The 22,856-nt window shown below is 54.4% G+C and overlaps 1 protein-coding gene across 4 annotated transcripts in view; it reads left to right on the top strand.

The window, feature by feature from the left end:
• The first annotated feature begins 734 nt into the window (after window positions 1-734).
• The window catches only part of PLXNA2 (plexin A2), a 171,065-nt gene continuing 148,943 nt past the window's right edge, over window positions 735-22,856 (top strand). For 2 of the 4 annotated variants that reach the window (XM_051808526.1, XM_051808527.1), the window contains exons 1-2: window positions 7,556-7,693; window positions 21,331-22,585. In XM_051808526.1, coding sequence (XP_051664486.1) covers window positions 21,398-22,585 — 1,188 coding nt within the window. In that variant the 5' untranslated portion in view covers window positions 7,556-7,693; window positions 21,331-21,397. Of the gene's footprint in view, window positions 754-7,555; window positions 7,694-21,330; window positions 22,586-22,856 lie in introns of those variants that run through there. The other 2 variants (XM_051808522.1, XM_051808521.1) reach the window with 2 other exon arrangements.

Genomic DNA, 22,856 nt, shown 5'->3' with positions numbered 1-22,856 from the left:
GGCCTTGGCAGCAAACCAAGCTGTCAGAGCCTTTCACAGACGGGGAAACTGAGGAAGGGAGGGCTCAGGTGTCGCTCTTCCCACCAGAGCCGGGAGCAAAGGGTGCCCAGGGGGAACAGGAACCAGCAGCCCGCACTCCCCTCACTCCCGGCGCTGATGGAGGGGCCGCAGCCCCGCAAGGTGGGACAGCTGAGGGGGCAGGTGCGGGGGCAGCTGTGGCGGGGCCGGGACGCGCAGCCCCGGGCGCTGGGGCTGCCCGGGTCGCTTTCGGGCTTTGTTTCAGCGATCCCGCGGGTTCCGCTGCGCTCGGCTCGGGGAAAAGGGGGAGGCGCAGGTGAGGCGGAGAGGAGGGGGCGATGCCGGTTCCCCGCTCGCAGCTCCGCGGCCGGGGAAGGGTTAATCGCGGGGAGCGGGGGCGGCGCGGGGGCGGCGGCGGCGGGCGGGGAGCGCGCCCGGGCGCGGGGCTGGCGGGGAGCGCGGGGAGCGCGCCCGGGCTCGGCGGCGGGCGGATGCCGGGGCGGGCGGAGCGGAGCCGAGCCGGGGCTCGCCGCCGCACTCGGGCGAGGGCTGCGCAGGCATGAGAGGCCGGCGGGGCTGAGCCGAGCCGCGCCGCGCCGGGGGCAGGGCGGAGAGAGGGGCTGCGGGGAGCGCCCGGCCCCGCATTTCCATGGTGCCGGGGGCTGCGCGGATCCCCCCGCCGTGAGCCGGGAGCCGGCACCCGGGAGGCGGGCGGCACCGGAGCTGCGAGGGCTGGTGAGTGCGGCGGGGGATGGCGAGGGGGGCTGCTGCCCGCCGGGGTGCGGGGGGTTCTCCCCTGGGCATCCCCCGATGGAGGATGCGGGGAGGAGGTCTGGGCTGGTCCTCTCCGTGCTGCCCGAGGCGGGTGGCACCGGGCGCTGCAGAGCGCGGGGTGGTGCTCGGAGGCACCGCTCGCCGGTCCTGGCGGTGCTCGGAGGCACCGCTCGCCGGTCCTGGCGGTGCTCGGAGGCACCGCTCGCCGGTCCCGGCGGTGCTCGGAGGCACCGCTCGCCGGTCCTGGTGGTGCTCGGAGGCACCGCTCGCCGGTCCCGGCGGTGCCCGGGGAGATGCGCGGGGGTGATGGGGGGTACCCGGCGCTGCCTGCGGAAGGGATGGAGGAACCCCTCCGATCTCCCCATTCCTGGGAATCCACCTCCCGCTCCCTCCCCGGGCTGCTCTACGTGCGCACACGCGTTACACACAGCGAGGTATCTCCTCGTTAATTCTGCGGCCGTGTGGTACCGCTCAGTCACGGTCTGGGGCGGCCAATGCACCGGGATAAACTCATCGCCATAGAAAAGTTCCTGTGGGAAAGGAGGGACTTTTTTGAAAAACACCTCTGAATCTTGGGGGGAAAAGGAATTAAATCCCCATTAAAACTTTGCTAAATCCCCTCAAAACCCTTTTTTTGGGAGGCGATGAGGGGAGGGATGGCGAATGCACTTGTGCGCCCTCGAGGGAATTCCCAACTCCTGGGTGATGGTCCGAGTCTCCCCATTCCCCGAGCCGTGGACGGGTGTAGGTGACAGCTGTGGCTGCTCTGTGTGACTTGTCCTCCCTGGTTGTGACCTCCGTTTAACCTGGCACGGTCAGGCATTCCCGGCTTTGTCTCCATTCAAGCCATGGCCAATACTCGCACGTTCCTGGAGGTGAAGTGAGTGATGTTCAATTAATCTGTGTTCTGAGGGGTATCAGAAAGTCAATAGGTGAATATTTAGTGAGGTGAATAGTAAGTGACAGAGGGGGAAAAACCCTGTGTGTCTGTGACCAGCAGTTCAGGCTTGGAGGCGAGAGAATGTGAAGTTAGCAGAGTGCCATGATGTAAAACCCTGAGCTGACAGGGTTCCCCTGTTATTTGGTGAGCACTTGATGCTTCGCTGGTGGCTGGAATGTGTTTAATAGATCTCAGCTGACTTGGGGACATGGTCTTGCCTCTCCTGCCCTGGATGGCTTCATTGATAACGGTGTCTCAAAGTTAAATCAAATGACCTACTTTACAGCTGAGAGACAGATGCCTCAGAAGAAATCTGTGCCATCGCCAGAGCAGATGTTTGGCTTTTTACCTTTAACACAGAGGTGTTAGATCCTTTAAAATTCAGTGGGTTGTGGGTTTTTTTGGTCTTTATTGCTGTCCTTTTACCATTTGCTGTCACTTTGAGCACCCTCAAAGCTTAAATGTGATATTTTGGGGTGGTGCAGGAAACAGATAAAATAGCTTTGACTTGAGAAACTTGGTGCGAGCAGTGAGTAAAGTGAACATACAATGTCTGCTGTGAAATGGCTTATCTAGCAAACCAGTCATCTCTCCCAACTCTTCTGACCATATCCACAGCTCTTGTTGCAAGAAGATGAAGTAACCCAATTTACTCCTCAGTGGTTTTATGGTGGTGTTTGATGTAATTAACTGTGGGGCTTCCCCTTGGCTTATCCCAAGTTTGTGTGGTGGAAACAGGTCACAGATGCTGCATCAGATCTGCACATAATCCACCAATATGATGGAAACAGCTTTCCCATGCTCTTACCGTGCTCTGTCTTGTTCTTTGCATTAACCCTGAGCTTCCCCTGCTCGCCAGCAGAAGGGAACTTCAGCTGGATGCAAAAAGGAACATGCAGATCCAGGCTGGTGCGGGAGCCTGGAGAAGGGGCGAGCGCTCCTGCCCTGTGCTCTTTAACTCTCTTCAGCAAATTGCATTAGTGTGTGACAAATTGGCTCGCAAAGCAGCTAAATGGAAATGACATTTGGAGCAGTTTGCTGTGCAGACCCTGTGGTGTCTCGGGGAAACATGTGATTTGCAGAATCTTCCCGGCATCTCCAATTTAACCGCCGCTACGAGGCTTTCCAGAACTTACTTTGGGAACTCCTGTTGCAGCTAAATGTGGGAGTCTAGAGCATGTCTTGGAACCGTTGCCCAAAAGCTAGGGCAGATGTAGGTGCAGACTGTCTCAATGCCGTAGGCAGCTCCTGTGAAGAGCTGAACCAGGAAAGAAAGCAAAAGCTGATATTTAGAAATTGCGTGGGGCGCGCGGTGAGAAGCTTAAGGTGGGAAGCTGGGCTGGCTCTTGGGTGCCAACACAAGGCTCTCCTGTGGGAGCAGAGGTACTGTGGTTCAACTGAGGTGGATTTGTGGCTCTCAGAGGAGCGGACGGTGCCGTATCCAACAGGAAAGCGCACACCTGCCTCTCCCATCCCGCCTCTCCGAGCGCATCCGCGGCCGTTTGAACGCGGCGGCGATCGAGCTGCTTTAATTGGCCCCTCTGCAGCTTGAACAATAAATATGTAATGGGGGAGAGTTGCCCCCCTGTTCCACACGGCGTTGGGGCTGTCATTTTTTGATGGGGAAGTGTGTGCTCTCCTCTCTCCTCGGCCCCTGCACGCTCGGGCTCCGCTCCTGCCTGTCTCTTACGGGCGCGTGAAAACCACGCTCCCCCATCTACCTTTGGCATCCTTAAAAGGAGACAAAAAAAACAAAAGGGGGGGGGAAAAAGATGAACCTGAGCATGCAGTGCTCCTGAGACAGGCCCCTTCACATTTCTAAACACTCTTGATTATTCAGCTAATCTTTATTTCATGGGCCTGTTACAAGAAACACAAACGGGGGAGAAAGTAGAAGGCGGTGACACATTTAAAATACACAAGAAAAGTGCTGGCAGGAATATAATCGTTCTTCTTCCAGCGATATGAAATATTTATGGGCCTAAGTTGTGGCAAGATTCTCTGCCTCCCCTCCCACCTAACTCTGAAATGTTTTTCCCGGTAAACAGGAACCGGGGGGCACTGGTGGTGCTGCCAGCAGAGCGCTGTTTCCCTCGGCTGTCGGCAGGGCAGGAGCTCCCAGCTGGCCGGGCACGGCGTCCGTCTGTCCATCCCTGTGGAAGGGAAGGGAGGGGAGGAGCGGAGTGCGCTGGCCAAGCTGCCCGGCTCGTATGGGAGCAGAGCGTTGTGTTACAGTCTGTTAACTCGAAATAATTCAGCAGCGTCCCCTCGGCGAGCTGTGAAAAGCCCCCTTTGAGGTGCCCGTGTTGTGCAGGAGCCCGTTCTCCCCCAGGGCGTTCTGCTATTAATTCATTAGATCTGAGGGTTTTTCTCTCTGGTCCCCCCCTCTTTTCTCTTCCTCCCCCCCCTCCCTTGCAATTCAAACAGTGATGAATGGACAAAAATCCCTCAAGGGAAACATTTTTTCACTTAGTTACAAAGATTTCATGGCTAATTAGAGTAAATGTGGTTTTTAGAGTGTTAATCTCTTAACCAGCTTGGCTGGGAGGCCACCGCCACAACAGCAAAGGGGAGGGCAGGGGGAACCAAGGGGGAAAAGGTGCTTCCAAGTTCTTCCCGGGGCTGAGCCACGGGCGCTGGTGGCTGGATCTGCTGTGTCTGGATCACCAGGAGCATCCCACGCTGACCTCCTTAGCTCTGCCAGTTGGGTGCCCACCTCCCTCCGCGGGCACGGCTGGGCTGGGTGAGACTCGAAGGCATTTTGGTCTGAGGAGGCCACGAGCTCTTTGTGTGCACAAGCGGTGCAGCGGGAGCCTCCGGGATGAAAGGCAAAGCGGGAACAAAAGCAGAATTGAGGGCAGCGTGCTGTCCTTGGGCGGCAGAGGCGGCCGCCCGGGGCTTGTGTTCAGAGTCTTTCTCTGCAGTGAAAATATATGTATTTACCGGGTGGTTTTAGTGCCAGGAAGGGAAATGGGCTGCGGGTGCCTCGGGCTGGGTCCCCACGTGCTGTTGGGTCACAGGGTGGCCACTGCACCTCCAGCCCTCGTGTGCCCAGGCTCGCTGGTGACACACGTGGGCCAGGGGACGTGTTACTGCCCAAGTTTGGCTGTTGGAAGTCGTCCCCTCTGCTGCTGTGAAGGGGATTTATCCTTGATGTCTGCTGTCTGCTGTTCCTCTCTCCTCCGGTTCTTCCCACCCCGGCATCCACCTTTCCAGCCCGGTTTTGGCTTCACCCCGAATGGCTCTGGAAAACGGGGTGAGTACTTTGTGAGTGGGCTCTCCCTGGCAGCCCACCACCCACCCCGGGCTCCACAGCCGGCACAGAGACAGCTGGGGGGGATATAAGAGTGGGATGTGGGCTTGAAATTCCTCCTCATCCCACTAGAGGGGATCCTCTGGATCCAACTGAAAAACGAACGCAAACCCAGCAACTGGCAGAGCTGCGCTGAGCCGCAGCCTCTGGGTGACGGCAGGACGGGGTACAGGGGCTGGAATTCGGACCCGCAGCTTTGCTGAACACAGCTCTGGAGGGGGGACAGGAGGATTTTGGTGCTTTTCAGACGTTCCCGGCCAAGGCAGGCTGGCTGTAGCTGCCTCTCTCTGCTCCTTGTCCGTGTGGCTCGTGGCTCCTCTACCCACTGTGTGTGAACCCAAGCTGGGAGCTGCTCAGGTGGGAATGAGGCTGCTCTAGAAGGACTTTACCAAGAAAGCACAAGTTTCCCAAACACACGAGTGCAACGTATGTCAGTGATGTACCTTAATCTGCTGCGTGGTTTTAAGTGGTGATTGTGATCCATCTGTGTGTCTCAGAGGGGCTGAGCGATGCTGTCAGCCCCAGGCTGGGTACCAGGGTGCTGGCTGCTGCCTGGCAGGGGCTGGGAGAGGGTGCTGGGAAAGAGGTGCCCTCCCCTGCTTGTCGGAGAGAGCCCATCTCATGTTTCTCCCTGTAATCGCAGCTTCTGTTTGGGTGAAACCGAACTGGGAGGTGCCGATGGGGGGGAATGAAAAGCCAGATAAATATACTGCATTATGAAAATTTAATCCTGCTTTGCCTGGGCTAAAATTACGTTCAGAGCAGGAGATAAAAGGCATCAGAATCACGTCGTAAAAAAGCCCAGATGATCTCCAAAGGCAGAGCGATAGTGAGCCTGGGAGAGCCCTGCCAGCCAGGGCCCCCTGTGCCAGGGTGGCAGCCAGTGCTGCTCCTCCCTGCCTGGCACTGGCAGGGGGACCCTGAGCCTGCCCTGGGACCAGCCCTGCCACTGTCCAGGCTGGCAGCTCTGTGTGAGTGACATGCTCCGTTCCATCTCACTAAAGGAGAAGAAACAGAGGTCCCCTGTGGAAGTTCTGTTATCCAGCTGATGCCATGTCAACCCTCTGCACCATGTCCCGTGTCTCCTGTGAGCTCCTGAAAATCACAGAGCACAGGGATGACCCCTCTGTGCCATGGGCTCCTGCCTGGCTGGGGATCTCCTGAAGCCCAGGAGATCTGGAGAGGGTCTTCAGAGTTCCTGCCCACCCCAGCCATTCCTTCTGCCCCTCTGATGGTGGGGGGAAGAGCCTAGAGCCCATATCCAGCCCCATGCAGTTTTTGGGGTCTGAGTGTCCAGTGGAGGATCCTGCCCCAGCCAGGCCCTGGCTCTCCAGAGCGGCTGCATGTTGAGCTTGGTGTTCCAGCGGCTTCCCAGGCAGGAACGTCCCTCACAGCCCTTTTCCTGCTCCGGCACCGTTTCCCCACTTCATAAAAGTGAAAGGTGATGTCTGAGTAAATATTACAGTGACCTCTCACCTCGTCTCCTCCCGCTGCCGCCGCCGTTCCCTGCTCAGGGCTCATTCCCGGAGCCGCCGGCTGAGCCGGGGTTGTGCCGCCGAGGAGAGGGCTTGGAACTGGGCTTGGAGCTGGGCTGGGGGCACGGTGGGGGCTCAGTGCTGGAGCAGGAGCCCGGCGCCTCAGGGCTGGGAGTGGCACGGGAAGGGCAGGCTCCTTCCTGGCTGCCTCGAGCGCGGTAAGTGGATGCTGGATCAGCGGGCGGGTGGGAGCGGTGGGAGCAGTGGGAGCTCTCCCAGTGGGTGCCAGTGCCGTGTAACGCTGCACTCGTGCTCACAGCCCAGCCACCAGCTCTGCTGGGAGCACGGGGAGGTGCTGCTCTAGGTGGTGCTGCTCTGGCAGAAGCCTTTGTGGGAACTTACACCAGGGAGAATCCGTGTGAGCAGGAGACCGTTCGGAGGAGTGGGCACAGGCAGGAAGAGCTGCATCCGCCTCTGTGTGACCTGGAGGGCTCTCCAAGAGCTGCACCAGTGGCTCCCACCTGTCGTGGCCTTGACTCGGGGCTTAGTGCCGGGATGTGTGGGGGGAAGCCCCCGGGGATGCACAGACAACTCTTGTTCCATTTTCCTACTGAAGGGATGGTTGATGTTGGAGCGATAGTCCTTGGAGAGGCCATTCCTGGTGTATATCAGGGCAGGTTAAAGGAAACAGCTTATTTTGCTTTCAGCTCCCGTCTGGCTCTCAGCAGCATTTGCAGAACAGCAGCTTGGTTCCTGCAGCAGCTCAGTGTCAGGCTCCAGAGCCCCCGTTTCCCTGTCCCGTGTCTCGGGAAGCCCTCACAGCACTCGGGGGAAAACAGGAAAGCTGCGGGGCAGCGCTGGGCTGCCGGCCCTGCCGCCCGTGACGCGCGCCGGGAAGGAAGCGGATCCACCGCGGCCGGGCCCGGAGCCGCCGTCACACCCTGACTCAGCGTGGAAGAAGTTCCTCGTGTTATTTCCAGGCTCAGGAGAGCCTGGGAACAAATGCCTCCCCAGGGAGATTTGTGTGTGGTTCTTCCTCCGCGGCGGTTTCGTGTCAGCGGGTGAGAGCTCGGAGCGATCCCTCGTGTACTGGAGGAAACTGGGTGTCCACACCAGAGGTGTGCAAGGGTGTTCCTGCTTGGGTTGGTTAACCTGGGAATGAGCTTCCAAAAAGTGAGTTTGCGCTCCAGGTTTTTGGAATTTATGCTTAAATAATACTTAAGAGTGAGGCTTTGAGTTCTGTCGATTCGCTTCTCGATTTCTGGGCTTTCGGGGTTTGCCTCGTCGAGGTTTTCTTGGGAGTCCAGAGTGGCTGTTTGTCCCCTCGGAGTGGGAAGCTGAGATTCTGGGCATCAGAAGTGCTGTGGTGAATGTGTGTGTGCTGGTAACAGGGTTAAAACCTCCAAAGTCACCTTACTGAAATGGGCCATGTCCCACTTCTGGGAGGGTATTCCCAAAGCAGCAGATCCCAGCGGGCTGGGTGCTTGCTCAGGTAGCCAAATATGAGGGATTCACATGCGGCCAGTTGGTGTGAAGGGCTTTGTTCCCCGTGGCTGGGTAGATTTATTGGTGTCAGAGCAGAGAAATGGTAAGTTGGCTGCTTAACAGGGATGTTACAGTTCAACTCCATAAAACACGCCGGCTGTCTCCTTTACTCATTCATTTGCCAAGTCCCCAAAAAGCCACAGTGACAGGAGCAGAGGATGGAGCACTGCCCTCATGATCATATTTCCTGCCTTTGCTGGTTTATGTCACAGCCTGTAATGTTATTTAAACAACAACAGAAAAAAGCCTGTGAATTTCCTTTTGATTTTTAATGGAAGTGCAAAGAGGTGGGGAGGAAAAGGGAGCGTGCCTGGAGGCTTCCTAACTGGCTCAAGTATTTTTATGCTTAAAATTTGCCATCTTGTGGGTTTTAAATCTGCACCGAGGCTAAAACACAGAATCACAGCATGGTTTGGGTTGAAAGGGACCTTAAAGGTCCCATCCCTGGAAGTGTCCAAGGCCAGGCTGGACGGGGCTTGGAGCAACCTGAACTAGTGGAAGGTGTCCCTGCCCATGGCAGGGGGATGGGAAGTGGATGATCTTTAAGGTCCCTTTCAACCCAAACCATTCTGGAATTGTGTGATAAATCTGGAGCAAACAAATTGACAGTAAGAGCTCTTCAAATTTAACCTTGGAGTGAGAAATGCTTCTGTGCTTGCCTTAAACCTTCTATTAATTCTGACTGTTGCTGCCTGCCCCTCTGTATTTCCAAACCAATCTAACATTGCAGAGGCATCATCCATTGTGTTGGAGAAGCTGGAAGGGCCAGATGGACAAACATCCACAGTATTTTGTTTGGCTGAGAGGTGCTGCAGCAGCCAGAGGGTCACTGCAGGCTCTCCTCTCCTAGTTGGAAAGTTTTCCCTGCAGTTCTCAGGGAGTTAATCTGCTCTGATCACTGCCCTGGTGTGTTTGGCTCCACTGAAGAGCCTCCTGGAGCAGGAATTCAAGGCCTGTTCAGTGGTGACAGGTTTAGGCTGTCTTTAAAATCTCATAGCAACCAAGGAGCATGGGCAAACACTCCAGAGTTCACTGGAAGAAAGAGGCAGGAGCCCCTTTTGCTTGTCCTCTGGGATATAATAAGGTGCTGGTACAAGTGCTTGTGTAACTCAGCTTTTCAAGGCATAAATTGTGTGACAGGGGCGATTGGGGTCCATCGGTTCCACCGAATGGATCCTCTGAAGTCGAGGTGGCCACAGCTTGTCTTGAGCTGAGCTGAGGAGTGCTCAGAACGAATTCCCAGAGAGAGACAAAAGCAGAGGCTCTTTTAAGGACTTCCAAGGATGTTGTATAACTTGTTTGGAAAAAAAAAAACAAACAACACATAAATAAATGAGCCCAGCCCAGGGTGCTGAGTCACTGGGGGGTTTAACCTCAGGAGTGATGGGTTGGGTGGCATTGGACTGGCTTTGCAGGGGGAGTTTTTGACTTCTGAGTGTGAATTCAGCTATATGTGTTGGGTTTTTAACCATTCACTTCCTCACAGACTTGTACCAAATGGGCTCTCTGTCAATCCTGTTGCTGAGATGAGATTTATTTCACTTTTAATAAAGGTGTGAGTCCTGTTGGCACAGGGCTTTGGGCAGCTCTTCCCTACCTGCACCTGCTCTCACACCTTTCAGTCTGCAGAGACCTATTGCAAACCAAACAATTTTGACTTAATTTCCTTCTCCCCCCAGGATCTGAAAAAAACCCACCCACTGCTGTTATCACAGACAGTGCAAATTTTAACATGAGAAAAAGCAAAATATTGCCTCATTTGTTCATCCCTGAGAATTCCTGTTTCATTCTCTGCAAATTCCCATTATAAACATGACACTTGGGCAAATTATCTGCTTTAGCCATCTTGTTGCAGAGGAGGATATCATATTAATTTCCTTGTAATTTAGGTTTTTTTTTCTCATATATGTGGGATCATTTGGTTAACAGTCTTACAAATCTTAATGTAAGTCAGTTGGCCTTTGCTTCTGGCATCTAAAAAGACAATGGAAGCGGCACTGAAGTGATCCTGGATTTTCCAGGATCACCAGTTTTCCCCAGAGCTGTGTGGAAACTCAGATTTGGGAGCTGCTTTTTGGCCAAGCACCTCAACTGTGTTGTTCTGGTGGAAGTTCTGCAGCTCTTGGGACCACAGGTAGCTCAAATCGTTGAGTTTTGGCTTTGTCCTTCCAACCCTTATGAGCTTTATAGGAATGTTTTGGGCATCTGGAAGCTCAGTTTGTGGTTGTAAAGGGGACTCTTGTAAAACTGAACCAGCTGGAAGTGTTTTCACGCCCTGCACTGGTTTTCAGTGGTGGGATTTTAGAACAAACTCCTTTGTGGCTGCAGCTTTCTTTGGGTCTGCCAAGGGAGTCCTGCAACAAATTCAGCTGTAGCTTCTCTTCCTCTGAGGTCCTCTGTGTGTTTTAGGGAGCCAAGGAGATTTCCCTGTCAGTTCTGAGCCCTCCCATCCCCTCAGTGGTGTGTCCAGGCAGGGTGAGGAGGTGCTCTTGGTCTGGGGGGATCACAATTGCTGTCCCACACCCGGGCTCTGCAGTGCCCTCAGGATTTGGGGGTGTCTGGGATGGAGATCACTGCCCTGCTCAGGGACCAGGGCCAGGGTGAGACAGTGTTGAATTAAAGGGTGTGTGAGGAGCTCTCCAGGCAGCCAGGCTCGCTGCATTCCTGTGAAATATGGCCTTCCAAGCCCTTGAAGGATTTATTGTTTTCCGGGCACTGCTGGATCCAGTCCGATAGGCTGGATATAGGAAGGAAATGACTCAGTTGCTCTACAGACAAGTGCAGCTTTGAAATTCAAAGAGGCAGGAGACAGCTGAGAGGCTCCAACTCATTCCCATCGGGAGTCAGGCCCCTGTGTGTCCGTTACTCCCTGTGCCTGCACTCCTGGTGGGATGGGACGGGGGTGGGAGGGAGAAGGCTCAGACAGGCAGTGATCATGATGCCTCAGAACCCTCTGGCATGAGGATGCCGTGGGAGAGCAGGTGACAGAGTGAAGGTGGGGTCCATCAGAGGGCTGAGGCCAGTGGTGGTGGTGGGAGCAGCTGCGAGCTCCGTGCTGACCATGGCCAATGGATCGCCACGCCGGGGGCACGGCGTGGGACAGAGCCTGCAGCAGCAACAGCTTCCAGGGCTTTTTTCTTTTTTTCATGGCGAGTTTCCCACCCCCACAGGGTGCAGAATGAGCCTGGTGAGGAGTTTGGGTGCTCCAGCTCCTGTGACTCCCTTCCTCTCACCCGTGTTGTCCAGAGCTGGCCCCGCCATCCCGCTGTTTGTGCTCTGCTCTGAGCTATCCAGGGACTTGTGGAGCTGCTGATCTTGCAAGACAAGCCCAGGCTTTCAGGATGTCTTACCCATCAAAGTGTGCAGCCCCTCTTTAGCCTCGTAACTTCTGGCTGATGTCAGATGTGGACGTAAGCAGATGCTTTCTCCATCTTATTATCAGCTTGGTTGGAGAGAGAGAAGTTTCTAAATGACAGAGATCCTTAGCAAAGAAACAAGAGTTAGTGTTAAAAATAAAGAAAACAAGACAGCTTGTTTCATCTAAACAGAAGGGTTATTAAACAGGCTTGAATTAATCAGTGAACTGCCAGAGCTCTGAAATTGAAAAGCAGGGCAGAGGAGCAGGGAGCAGACGAGTGGGAAAGAGCCACTTTCTCAAGTAGACAGTGATGTCCAAACACTGCAGGAGAGGGGATGATGTTCAGCTGATGGTGGGACAGAGGTGAGATGGCTCCAGGCTTTGGGGGTCCTTGCCTGGACCTCAGAACACGAGGCTGAGGGCACCTGGCTGCCAGCACTGGTAGCCCCCTGGTCCTTGTGCCCAGGTGGGATCCTGCCTGCAGGCAGCTGCTGTCCCTGCGGCCACGAGCTCTGGCTGGGATGGTCACTGGTGCTTGGTGAAGCAGGCTGGGCAGGGAGGAAGCTGCTTTACACTTCCCATGGTTCAGACATCTCAAAACTTTTCCAAAAGCTGCATCAAGCCCCCCAGTGATGCCCTTAGAAGGGCAACAGCCCTGGGTGAAGAGGCTTTGACAGGTAAAGGCACTTCCTTTGTGTGGCTGATGAAGCTGGTGGTGAGGGCAGTTCCCAGCACACTCCTCCACCAAGACAGGCCTGACAAGGGCTGGTTAATGGTCCCTGAAGGGTTCTCCAGTGCTGTGTGGCCTCTCTCCTGCATCAACCTGTCTACTTCGGTTTTCCTGTTAATTTAAGGGCTTTTGTGTCGTGTTCTGCATTTCCAAATCTTTGCCATCCCACGGTGGTACCTGGAGGATAATTCCTCCAGTGTTTGTGGTGGAGATGCCAGGGTGGCATCTGGACTGGCAGCTGGAATCTGGGGTGGGGCAGTGAGCTGGTGCTGGGCTGAGAGCAGGGATGAACCTCTCCCTGTGTGTGTTTCTCCACTTCTTACCCTGACAACTCCTGCCCTGTTCTGGTGCTGTGCCACCCCTGCCCTCCCAGTGTGAGGGGGGATAGCACCATCCTGGCCTGGCAGGGAGCACCATCACCAGGGAACTCCTCTCAAACACGCCCGAGGGTTGGAGGCAGTGGCGTGTTCTGAAGGATTTCAGCACTGCTGGCTGAGCAAAATCTGCAGCTGCACAGTTGGGGATTCGGCATCTCAGAACCTAATTTTAACAAATGTACAATTTCCTGGTTTACTTAGGTAACAGCACTGTGGCTACTGTGTAAATACATCTGGCTGCCGTAGGGAGTGTTGGGGATAACGAACACCACTCGCTGTACGGGGCTGGCACAGCCAAAGGATTTCTGTTGCAGGATTTCTGTTTAATGGAGTGGCTGGGGACCCATTTAATTTGAAGCTGGGGTTCTTCACTTGCCTGTGGTGCACTTGGAGTGAGGCCAGGAGAAGCTGCTGCTTATTTTTCTCCTCCAGTTCGGTGGCCGCTCTGTGATCCTCCCTCGTGCTGCTCTGTAATATTCCCTTGTAATAAACTGCAGCTGGATGTCACCTGGGGAGGGAGTGCTGGGCTGAGGCTCTGGAGATAAAACTCCTTGCTTTGCCACTGGGACCTTTTGGCTAGCCTTGGGCAAATCATTTAATCGTTTAATCTGCTTGCACCTAAGGTCACCATCCATTAAATTCAGTTTTGTTGGGAATAAAGTCCATGAATAATCAAACGCTGTTCAGGTGCACCAGTGGAGAGGTGGATGAGCCTCAGTCCATCAGGACTCGGGTAAGAAACTAGAAAAAGCACTTTCTGAGGCAACATGCTGACCTAGATTGCCTGGAGGGGTTGTGGGCTCTGTTTCTGGGGGTCCTTAAGGATAGCTTAGAGAAACATCACTTGAATGATGGTTTTAACAGCTGGTCCTTGCAGCAGGAGGCTGGATTAGAGACTCACAACTTTCTGGCCACAAACTTTTATGATTGAACATTATCCAGAGCCAGTGACCTGTTTACACAGGTTTGGCTGAACCTGAGGCTTCCCAAAACTCGAACGAGCCAGCTATGAAACCTCAGAAGTGCTAAATTTTCCCTTTGTGTCATACTTCAAGGCAACCAGGAAAATAAGGGTCTGTTCTGCTCCGTGCTCCAGTGTGTCATGTTGTCACCAGCCTTGAGTCTGTCCTCGGGGACTGCCTGGTGAATAAAGTCCTCTTTTCCCAGCACCTCTCTCGATGCAAGGTAATTTATAAGCTATTTCACAGCAGTTGTACTCGAAGCTCAATAGCTGCCAGCTGTGGTTTCTCAGATAGCAGGTGTCAAGTGTCAGCGCAGGGAAAGAAAAAGGTGTCTAATTTCTGGTGTCCGAGGTTGATGATGAATTTTTGTGGCCGCCCCTTGGGGTTGGTGGGTTAAAGGACTGCAGCTGTAATGCACAGCTGGGGGTGAGCCATGCTGGAGCCACAGCTGTGGTCCTGCTTTAGATTTGCCAGAGGAGCTCCCTTGGAGATGGGGAATGAGCTTGGCAGCTTTAAGGAAATGCCTCTGGCTGTGTGGAAGGGGTGTTCCAGCATCCTTGGGGGGCAGGGGCAGCCTGTGTGTGCTTGTCCTCACTCAGGGGGAGCAGCCCTGCTCTGCTCAGCAGTCCCTGAGGTCACTTGGTTTGTTCAGCTGGGACAAGAGGAGCCTGAGGTCAAACCTCAGCAGGGTCTGCAGCTTCCTCACGAGGGGCAGCACCAGACCCAAAGGAACATCTGGAGCTGTGTCAGGGAGGGTCAGGTTGGATCTCAGGAGAAGGTTCTTCCCCCAGAGGGTGGTGGGCACTGACCAGGCTCCCCAGGGCAGTGGGCACGGCCCCAAGGCTGCCAGAGCTCAAGGAGTGTTTGGGCAATGCTCTCAGGGACAGGGTGGGATTTTGGGGTTGTCCTGTGCAGGGCCAGGAGTTGGGTGACACTTTTGGGTCCCTTTTAATTCAGGATGTTCTGTGATCAAAGAGTTTGAGTAGAGGCACACCAAGATGCGCCAAACCAGTGCCTTACTCACCCTTTACTAATGCAGCTTATTTCTGGGAACTTCCTTTTGGGTTTTTCATGGATGGAACATCTGAGTGCCTCATGTATGGAAGGATTACACCCATTTCACAGGTGGAACAACTGAGGCTGAGTAACATGACTTGTCCAGGCTTGTTCAGCAAGTCTGGGACAAAGCCAGGAGTAACCTCAGGGCAGGGTGCTGTGTTTTGCCCTCCAAGCTGCAGTTGCAAAGATGGGGCTCACAGCAGGTCCCTCCCTGGGGTTTTCTGTTCCTCTGGACCTGCTGGAATGTGTGTGCACAAGAAGGAGATGGATTTGCACAGTGTGCACTGTATAAACAACATCTGAGGTCTGGACAACATGAACAAATTCTGTGCCTAATTCAGGCAATGGTGTTTGTTATCAGGGAAATGCCTTTTCATGGCTGGGTTCTGTTCTTCCCCTCCTCTTCCTTGTCCCAGGCCTGGAGGAAGCAATAATCACAATACTGTATTTTGCCCTCTTAACTCCTTCTCAGAAAGGCTGTGAAATACCAGCCCTGTGAATAAGCAGCTCCCAGTGCAGTTCCTGCCTGTGGCTGCCAGCACAGCAGGGACAGGCAGCACCCAGGGTGAGGCATGGGGTGGATTTTGGTCCAGAAAAAGGGGTCAGGGTTTCAGGTTATGCCTTAGGAAAGGCTTGGTATTCGCCATCCCTGTGGTGCAGTAACCTCTGGAGGAACCTCGGGCCTGACTGCAGGCACCTCGCTGGTGATTTACAACTTGCTCTTATTGTTGTTAGAATCAAAATATTTAAAAAAAAAAGGGAAAATAATAGGTGATAGGAGCCCTCCTCGTTGCTTTGTATTGCAGCACTGTGATTATTCACATCAAGCTGGTGGTAACTTCAGTTGGTGTCAGACTCTGCTCTGGTTGGTGTCTGGCTGGTGAAAGCTGCTGGGGTTTAGAAGGATGAGCTCCAAGGCTCCCCCACAGCCCTGCTCCAGGATGGCTGGGGAAATCCTCTGCTTGGGGCATGGAAGTGCCAAGGCTTCTCTTCCTGGAGAAGGAGGTGAAGACCCTGAGAGCCAGGAAGGGAGTTGTGTGAGTGTGTGGGCAGGTTTCTGCTGGGTAAGGGGGAATTTGGCAGCTCAGGGCTTGCCTGCCTGTGGTGGCTTGGCCAAGGAGGCAGGACTGAGGATCCAGACCTCTGATCCAGGTTGGGAACATCCCAGGGCTTGGAGAATCCTCGATCAGACAGTTTGGCTCAGAGCTTTTGTCTAATTAAGCCAAAACCATATTAATTATTGCAAGGTCTTCCTCTATAGCTGACAAAGATGTCCTGAATATCACTCCTCCAAAGAGCATAAATCACTGCAGCAGCTTTAATGATTGGAAAGGTTTCACAGGGAAATTCCCAGGGGGCTTCAGGAGGGATGAGGACCCAGCAGGTTTATTCTCACTTGCTACAAAGAAATGTCCAAACTCGTGGCTTTTTTTCCCCCCTCATTCCCACTGGCAGCTACGATATGGAGCCAATGCAGAGAGAAAGGGTCAGGCTGGTGCAAGGGTGAGCTTGTTCTATACAGTTTGTTCTTGTCTTTTGGTTTATATAGTGCAGCCTGCCCTTTTGGTGACCCTTCTGATAATTCTGGGGGGTTTCTGACAGCCTGCTGACCTGCAGGGGAGGTCAGTGCGTGAGCCAGCCGCTCTCCCCGCTCCCAGCAATGAATCTTATCCGACTATAAAAAGCAAAAAAGGGCAGAATCCACCTCCAGCTTAGAAAGCAATCACGGGCCTCCTGCCCCCCACCCCGTCCCTGCAGGCTGTGTTATTCTTCAGGAGGGTTTATTCAGTGAGACAACTCCCCCAGGCCGTGTGTCCTTAGGAGAAAAGCCAGGGTGGGTTTTATCACTCCCCCTCTGCGGGTGGTTGGGGACCCTGGTGGCCTCTGGGCTGGGGACAGCGAAGGGACAGCTTGGGAAAAGCACATGGGATGCTGGGGCTGGGAGGGTGGAGGTGAGGATGTGGGGATCATGAGGATGAGAGGGGTCAGTGCAGATGCTGGGGTCACTGAGGGCACTTTGTGCTTTGCTGTGTCCTGGAGGTGCCCAGGCTGGAGGAGCTGCCTCTTCCAGAGGGGATGGAGCATCCCAGGAGTGCAGGACCTGACAGAGCAGAGGCAACCAGTGAGGGCCCAGTGGTGCTGTGCATAAATCACTGCTCACGAGACCAACCCTGCCCCGAAAGAAAAGACCCCGTCACCGCCAAGCAAACACAGCTGCTGCACTGGTGACATCCAAATTGGTCCTCTGATCACTCATTTTCCACAAGAGATTCTCTTTTTGGTTTTGCTTTAATTTTCCCTTTTTTTTTTTTTTTTTCCTGCCCGTGTGGGTTTTTGTTTTTGGGGTTTTTTTTGTTGGTTGTTTTTTTTTTTGGTGTGCACAAAATGCCACTAATGACAAACTGTGGTGCCCGTGAGTGAGTGACAGCTGAAATAAGAGAAATGACTAATCGTGCCTCCCGAAGCCCTGTCGCATGGAGATTAAATGAGCCCTTTTTTCTTCCCCCCTCAATGAGAATCATGGGCATTTGAATAATAATATTATAGTCTCCATTAGGATGACAGTGGGGGAAAAAATCGGCTCAGACCTGTGATTATTCCTTCAATCTAATAATTATTTAAATACCAGATAACTCCTTTCAGCCTAATTGAGGCCTTTCAGCTGCTTGGGTTTATATTGTGTCCCTGAATTTACTCTCGCTTTCACCTTGCGTTACTAATAGCTTCAGATTGCATTTAAGGCTGTGTTTTAAACTGTCTTCCAGGAAAAAAAAAAAAGGGCAGAAAAATAGAAATTAATGATCAAATAGTATTTAAGGATCAGAGTTAAAATGGCCCACTCTCCTGTTTCCCTGGTGTTTAACTCCCCAGGTGTTTGGCCATCCCCAAACTCCTCCATACAGGGAATCACAGAAGGGATTGGAAGGGACCTTAAAGAGCATCCAGTTCCATCCCCCTGCCATGGGCAGGGACACCTTCCACTAGCCCAGATGGCTCCAAGCCCTGTCCAACCTGGCCTTGGACACTTCTAGGGATCCAGGAGCAGCCACAGCTTCTCTGGGCAACCCATGCCAGGGCCTCTCTATCCCCACAGGGATGAATTTCTTCCTGATATCTGATCTAAACCTTTTGTGCAGAGGGTTCCTCTCGATGGTGGATGTCTGTGTGGCTGAGCACTGCTCAATCCTGCCCCCACAAGTCACCCTCCAGCCCTGGGGGAGTGGGAGCTGCAGGAGCTGCCCCGGGGGTTACAGGGATCCGGGGATGGCTCATGGTTCCCAGTGCACTCGGGTAGGATGTCAGCTCGTGGCCGTGCTCTGTCATGTTCAGATAATGTTTGAAAGCACAGATTCTTCTTCCTGGATGATCTCTCTTGCCCTTGGTAGTGACTGTTCACGAATACCCTGCAAAACCTTCACTGTAAGGCACAGCATAGAAGCTGGGCTTCAGCTGACAGCTCTGCTGCACAGCAGCTCCATTTGTACTGTGTCTGGATGAAAACATTGCTGGAAAAGATATAAAACTGCCGTGGTCACAGTGAAGAGCTGCTGTTGTCCCATATGTACAGATGCACATGAAATGTGATTATTTAAATGTGTTCATTTCTAGCTGGCACTGTTGGTTTTTTTTCCCTTTGCAGTGGAACAACTTTTTAAAAAATTGGAAAATGCTGAGCAGGAGGACTGTGGGTGCTGAGTTTTACAGCAGAGCCTCCCTGTTCCCTGCACAATCTCTCACTTTCAGGACTTCCCTTGAACCAGAGGCCTCTGCCTGTAGAGGACCATGTCCCAGCACTTGCTTGGGGCACAGTGGTGGTCCAGGCTTCTTGTGTGCTGTTTTGGAGGTGCTCAGCCACTGACCTTGTGCGCTGGTCTGAGGGTGCTCTGCCACTGGCTTGGACACTCTGTGGCACTCCTGTGTCTGCAGGTTTTGTGCTGCCTTTCCTGGACACCTCTGGAGCTCTCCCATGGTGCAGGTTTCCCTGTGTGTTTACCAGAAGTCACCCCATTGCTGGCTGGCATTTTCCTGCCAGTGCCACACACGGATTTCTTCCTGTCTTGGGCTGCCCTGCCACGTTATCCAAGAGCAAAGCTGCTCTGAGATCCCTGTGCCCCACAGTCAGATTGTCGGTGCCCACCATGGGTCACCAGCATCCCTGGCGTGGGCAGATTCCTCTGAGCAGATCCTTGTGAACCGTCTGATTTGTTCCATTTCCAAAGATTCCGGATCCAGAGAATAGTTTGGGGGAAGTTCACACAGAAATTTCACGGGAAGAGCCGGGAGGTCCCCCCGGTGCTGCCGTGGCACGTCGGGGAGCAGCTGTTTTCTGCCACAATCATCCAAAGAGCACGAAGGATCCGGCAGGGTCCGTGTCCTCCCCGGGAGAGAGAAACCGCCTCAGCCAAAGGTGGGAATTAAGAGACTGGCAGTGAGGAGCAGCCGGGGAAATGTGTCCCTGAGCAGAATGAGAAAGCCATTACCGCTCTCGTTCTCCTGTCTTGTCAGTGCCACGCAGACGTGCAGCCCAGGGACAGAGCTCCTTTGTCACCTCTCAGGAACACCCGTCTCCGGCTCCTGGCAGTGACAAGCCTAAAGAGCGGCTGTTGGGTGACATGAGCTCATGAGCTCAGTGTGGGCTTTCAGCAGCCCTGAATTATTTTAAACACCCACAGAGCGGGGGGTGCCCGCGGGCGAGGGCAGCTGAGCGTGGGCTGGGTAAGGGTACGTTTGCACCCAGGGCAGGGCATGGGGGCAGAGCTGCAGGGAGCAGGTTTATCCCCCTGGGTGGGCTGGGGGCTTGGGTAGTTGTGGTGGGAGGTGATGGGACTTCAGCGCAGAGAGGGCAGGTGGAACAGTGGCTCATCCTCAGCTTCTTCCCAGGGCTGGTGTCCCCCTGGGATGGTGGGGAATGTCTCCCCCTAAGGTAGGCTGAAATGGTTCCTTTCATTGTCCAGCCTGGAATGCATACTTTGGGATAAAGGAGAACCTTGTAGTGATTTTCTGAGTCTGTGCAGTCAGACAGACCTGTGGGCAGCTTGAGGAAGCTGGCCTAGTGGAAGGTGTCCCTGCTCATGGCAGGGGGTGGAACAAGATGAGCTTTAAGGTAATTTCCAACCCAACCCACTGTGTGATGATGATGGTGGAGATGAGCAAGGCTGAGGTCAAGCCGGGTACACAAGTTACAGTCAGGTCTGGACATGGTAACAAGAATGAGACACGATCCAGTGACCTTCAGGCACATTTGTGGTGACAAGGAGGGTACAGAGAATGCTCTCTGAACCCTTACATGGTGCCCAGCTCAGAGTGTTGTTCTGGTGGTCCCAGGGCTCCTCTGAGCTGGGTCTCTCCTCTGTGCAGGGTGCTAGGCTGTCATTGTTTCCAGCTGCTTTGTGGGAGCCCGAGGTGGGGCTGGAAGTCTGGTGGCTGAGCTGGGAACCAAGCCAAGACCTCCTGTGGGGGGTGGTCCGAGCTGGACCCCCCTTAGGTGAGACAGACGTGGAAATGCAGGGATTGGGATTGTCTTTGACGTCCATATTTTTGCAAAGGGGAGTGTGCCCGCTCAGCAGAGGTGCTGGTGACGAGGTGGAGCGGGGAAGAGGGTTACAAGGGTCCTCTCCAGCAGCTCCTGTGTGTGCCTGGGCGCGTGCTGAGCGGAAGGGTGGGTGGAGAGCTCTGATGTAAACATGCCTCACGCTGCCGGAGTGTCTCCGAGGCGAGCACATGCTTCCTAAGGAAATTCCAGCCTGGTGATTCCTAATTCAGCCTGGCAGCTGCCTGTGCAAGCCCAGAGGGTGGGGGTAGGGATCAGCAGGGCTCTAGCGATCCCTCAGGCCCCAATGAGGTCTAGGTCCTTTGGCAGCAACCACGAAAACAAAACAAGAACCAAACCTGACTGGCTTTGTGCCTCATTTCAACATGGATTTTGGGCAGACGTTTCCAGCTCGAGACTCACCTTGTCTACGTGGTGAAAACACATCAGTCAGAGGAGACTCTGTGCCTGACTCTTCTCCACAAAGCTATCAGGAAGGGCATATGGATAATTTGATTGCCACTGGGTCTTCTGGGCCCAGGCTGTCTCTTTGTGCAGCTTTTAGTCATCTCCTGCAAGTTTTGTTCGAGCAGGAAGTTTGTCTCCCAGACTGGTCGTCTCTCCCCTACACATGGTGCTGCTGGTGGCTGATCTAACCACATGCTCCCACCTCGGTGGCAGGTGCTTTTTGGCACCTTTGTGAAGGCTGGGAGAAGTTTCTGCCTGAAAAGCACCTGCTTGAGGCACTTCTGGCTCTGGGGTGGAGGGGGGATGCTGGTGCCTTTGGTGTGCATGTGCTCCATGAACTTGGCTGCATGAAACTTCTTCCTCAGTTTCCCAAGTTAAATCAGAGAGGGTTTAAAGGTAGAAAACACCTCTTATTTCCTCTGTTGCTTCCAACAACACACCCTGCAGGAGACATCCTTTTAGCCAAGATTGCGGATGGATGGTTGGGTGTGTGAGCTGCGGGCTTTGTCTCGGGCTGGAGCTGATTATCCCCTCCCATGGCTGTTACAAACAGCTAAACCACACAACAAATTAACATGCAGAGGCTGCATCAAGTGGCAAAACATCAAGCCTGAACTGCTCACCAGTAAGTTGGGAGACAGACCTGCTTAATTCTTGTTGCGCTCAGAGACACCCTCACTTTATCTCAAGGACTGTGTAATTAGAAAGCCTCCTTTGAATTTTATCTGCAGGGCACACTGGATCTAATCCTTTGCTCTGCCTGCTTCTTTTCTCTCCTCAGAACCATGTGAGGGACGTTGCCGGGGCTCAGGACGCGCGCGGGGAACACGGAGTTTGCCTTTCCCAGGATGGATCAGAGGAGGAACTGGCCTCGGGCACTGGACTCTGATGGCTGGTCAGTGGCTTTGCTCTGTCTCCTCCTGGCATCGCTCTCCCGAAGCGTGTCCAGCAATGCCTTGTTCAGCACTTTCCACTCCGAGAACCGGGACTGGACGTTCAACCACCTGACTGTGCACCGAGGCACCGGCGCAGTCTACGTTGGGGCTATCAACAGGGTTTACAAGCTCTCGGGCAACCTGACCATTCTGGTGGCTCACAAAACCGGTCCCGAGGAGGACAACAAATCCTGCTACCCACCCCTCATCGTCCAGCCGTGCAGCGAGATCCTCACCCTCACCAACAACGTCAACAAGCTGCTCATCATTGACTACTCGGAGAACCGGCTGCTGGCCTGTGGCAGCCTCTACCAGGGGGTCTGCAAGCTGCTGCGCCTCGACGACCTCTTCATCCTGGTGGAGCCCTCCCACAAGAAGGAGCACTACCTCTCCAGCGTCAACAAGACGGGCACCATGTACGGCGTGATCGTGCGCTCGGAGGGCGAGGACGGGAAGCTCTTCATCGGCACGGCCGTGGACGGGAAGCAGGATTATTTCCCCACCCTCTCCAGCCGCAAACTGCCCCGGGACCCGGAGTCGTCGGCGATGTTGGATTATGAGCTCCACAGCGACTTTGTCTCGTCCCTCATCAAAATCCCCTCAGACACCCTGGCCCTCGTTTCGCACTTTGACATCTTCTACATCTACGGCTTCGCCAGCGGCAACTTTGTGTATTTTCTGACTGTGCAGCCCGAGACCCCCGAGGGCGTCTCCATCAACTCCGCCAGCGACCTCTTTTACACCTCCCGCATCGTCCGGCTCTGCAAGGACGACCCCAAGTTCCACTCCTACGTGTCTCTGCCCTTCGGCTGCGTCAAGGGGGACACGGAGTACCGCCTGCTGCAGGCAGCGTACCTCTCCAAGCCAGGGGACGTGCTGGCCAGGTCCCTCAACATCACTGCCCAGGAGGACGTCCTCTTTGCCATCTTCTCCAAGGGGCAGAAGCAGTACCACCAGCCGCCCGACGACTCTGCGCTCTGCGTCTTCCCCATCCGCGCCGTCAACGCCCAGATCAAGGACCGCCTGCAGTCCTGCTACCAGGGGGAGGGCAACCTGGAGCTCAACTGGCTGCTGGGCAAGGATGTCCAGTGCACTAAAGCGGTAAGGATGCTCTGGATGTTGGCCGGGGTGGCCCTCAAGAACTGGGATCAACCCCTGGCCCTGTGGAATACAAGCTTGCTTGGGGTGGTTTAGCCTGGAGAAGAGGAGGCTCAGGGGAGACCTCCTCACTCTCTGCAACTCCCTGACAGGAGGGGGGAACCAGGGGGGGGTTGGTCTCTTCTCTCAGGCAGCTATCAGTAAGACAAGAGGGCACAGTCTTAAGCTGTGCCAGGGGAGGTTTAGGTTGGATATTAGGAAGAATTTCTTTCCA

Source organism: Manacus candei, unplaced genomic scaffold (assembly GCF_025592945.1).
Source record: "Manacus candei isolate 608988 ecotype Guabito, Panama unplaced genomic scaffold, ASM2559294v1 h1tg000073l, whole genome shotgun sequence".
Taxonomy (NCBI): Eukaryota; Metazoa; Chordata; class Aves; order Passeriformes; family Pipridae; genus Manacus; species Manacus candei.
Note: the sequence above shows the minus strand (reverse complement) of the source record. Positions and strands in the feature narration are given on the sequence as shown.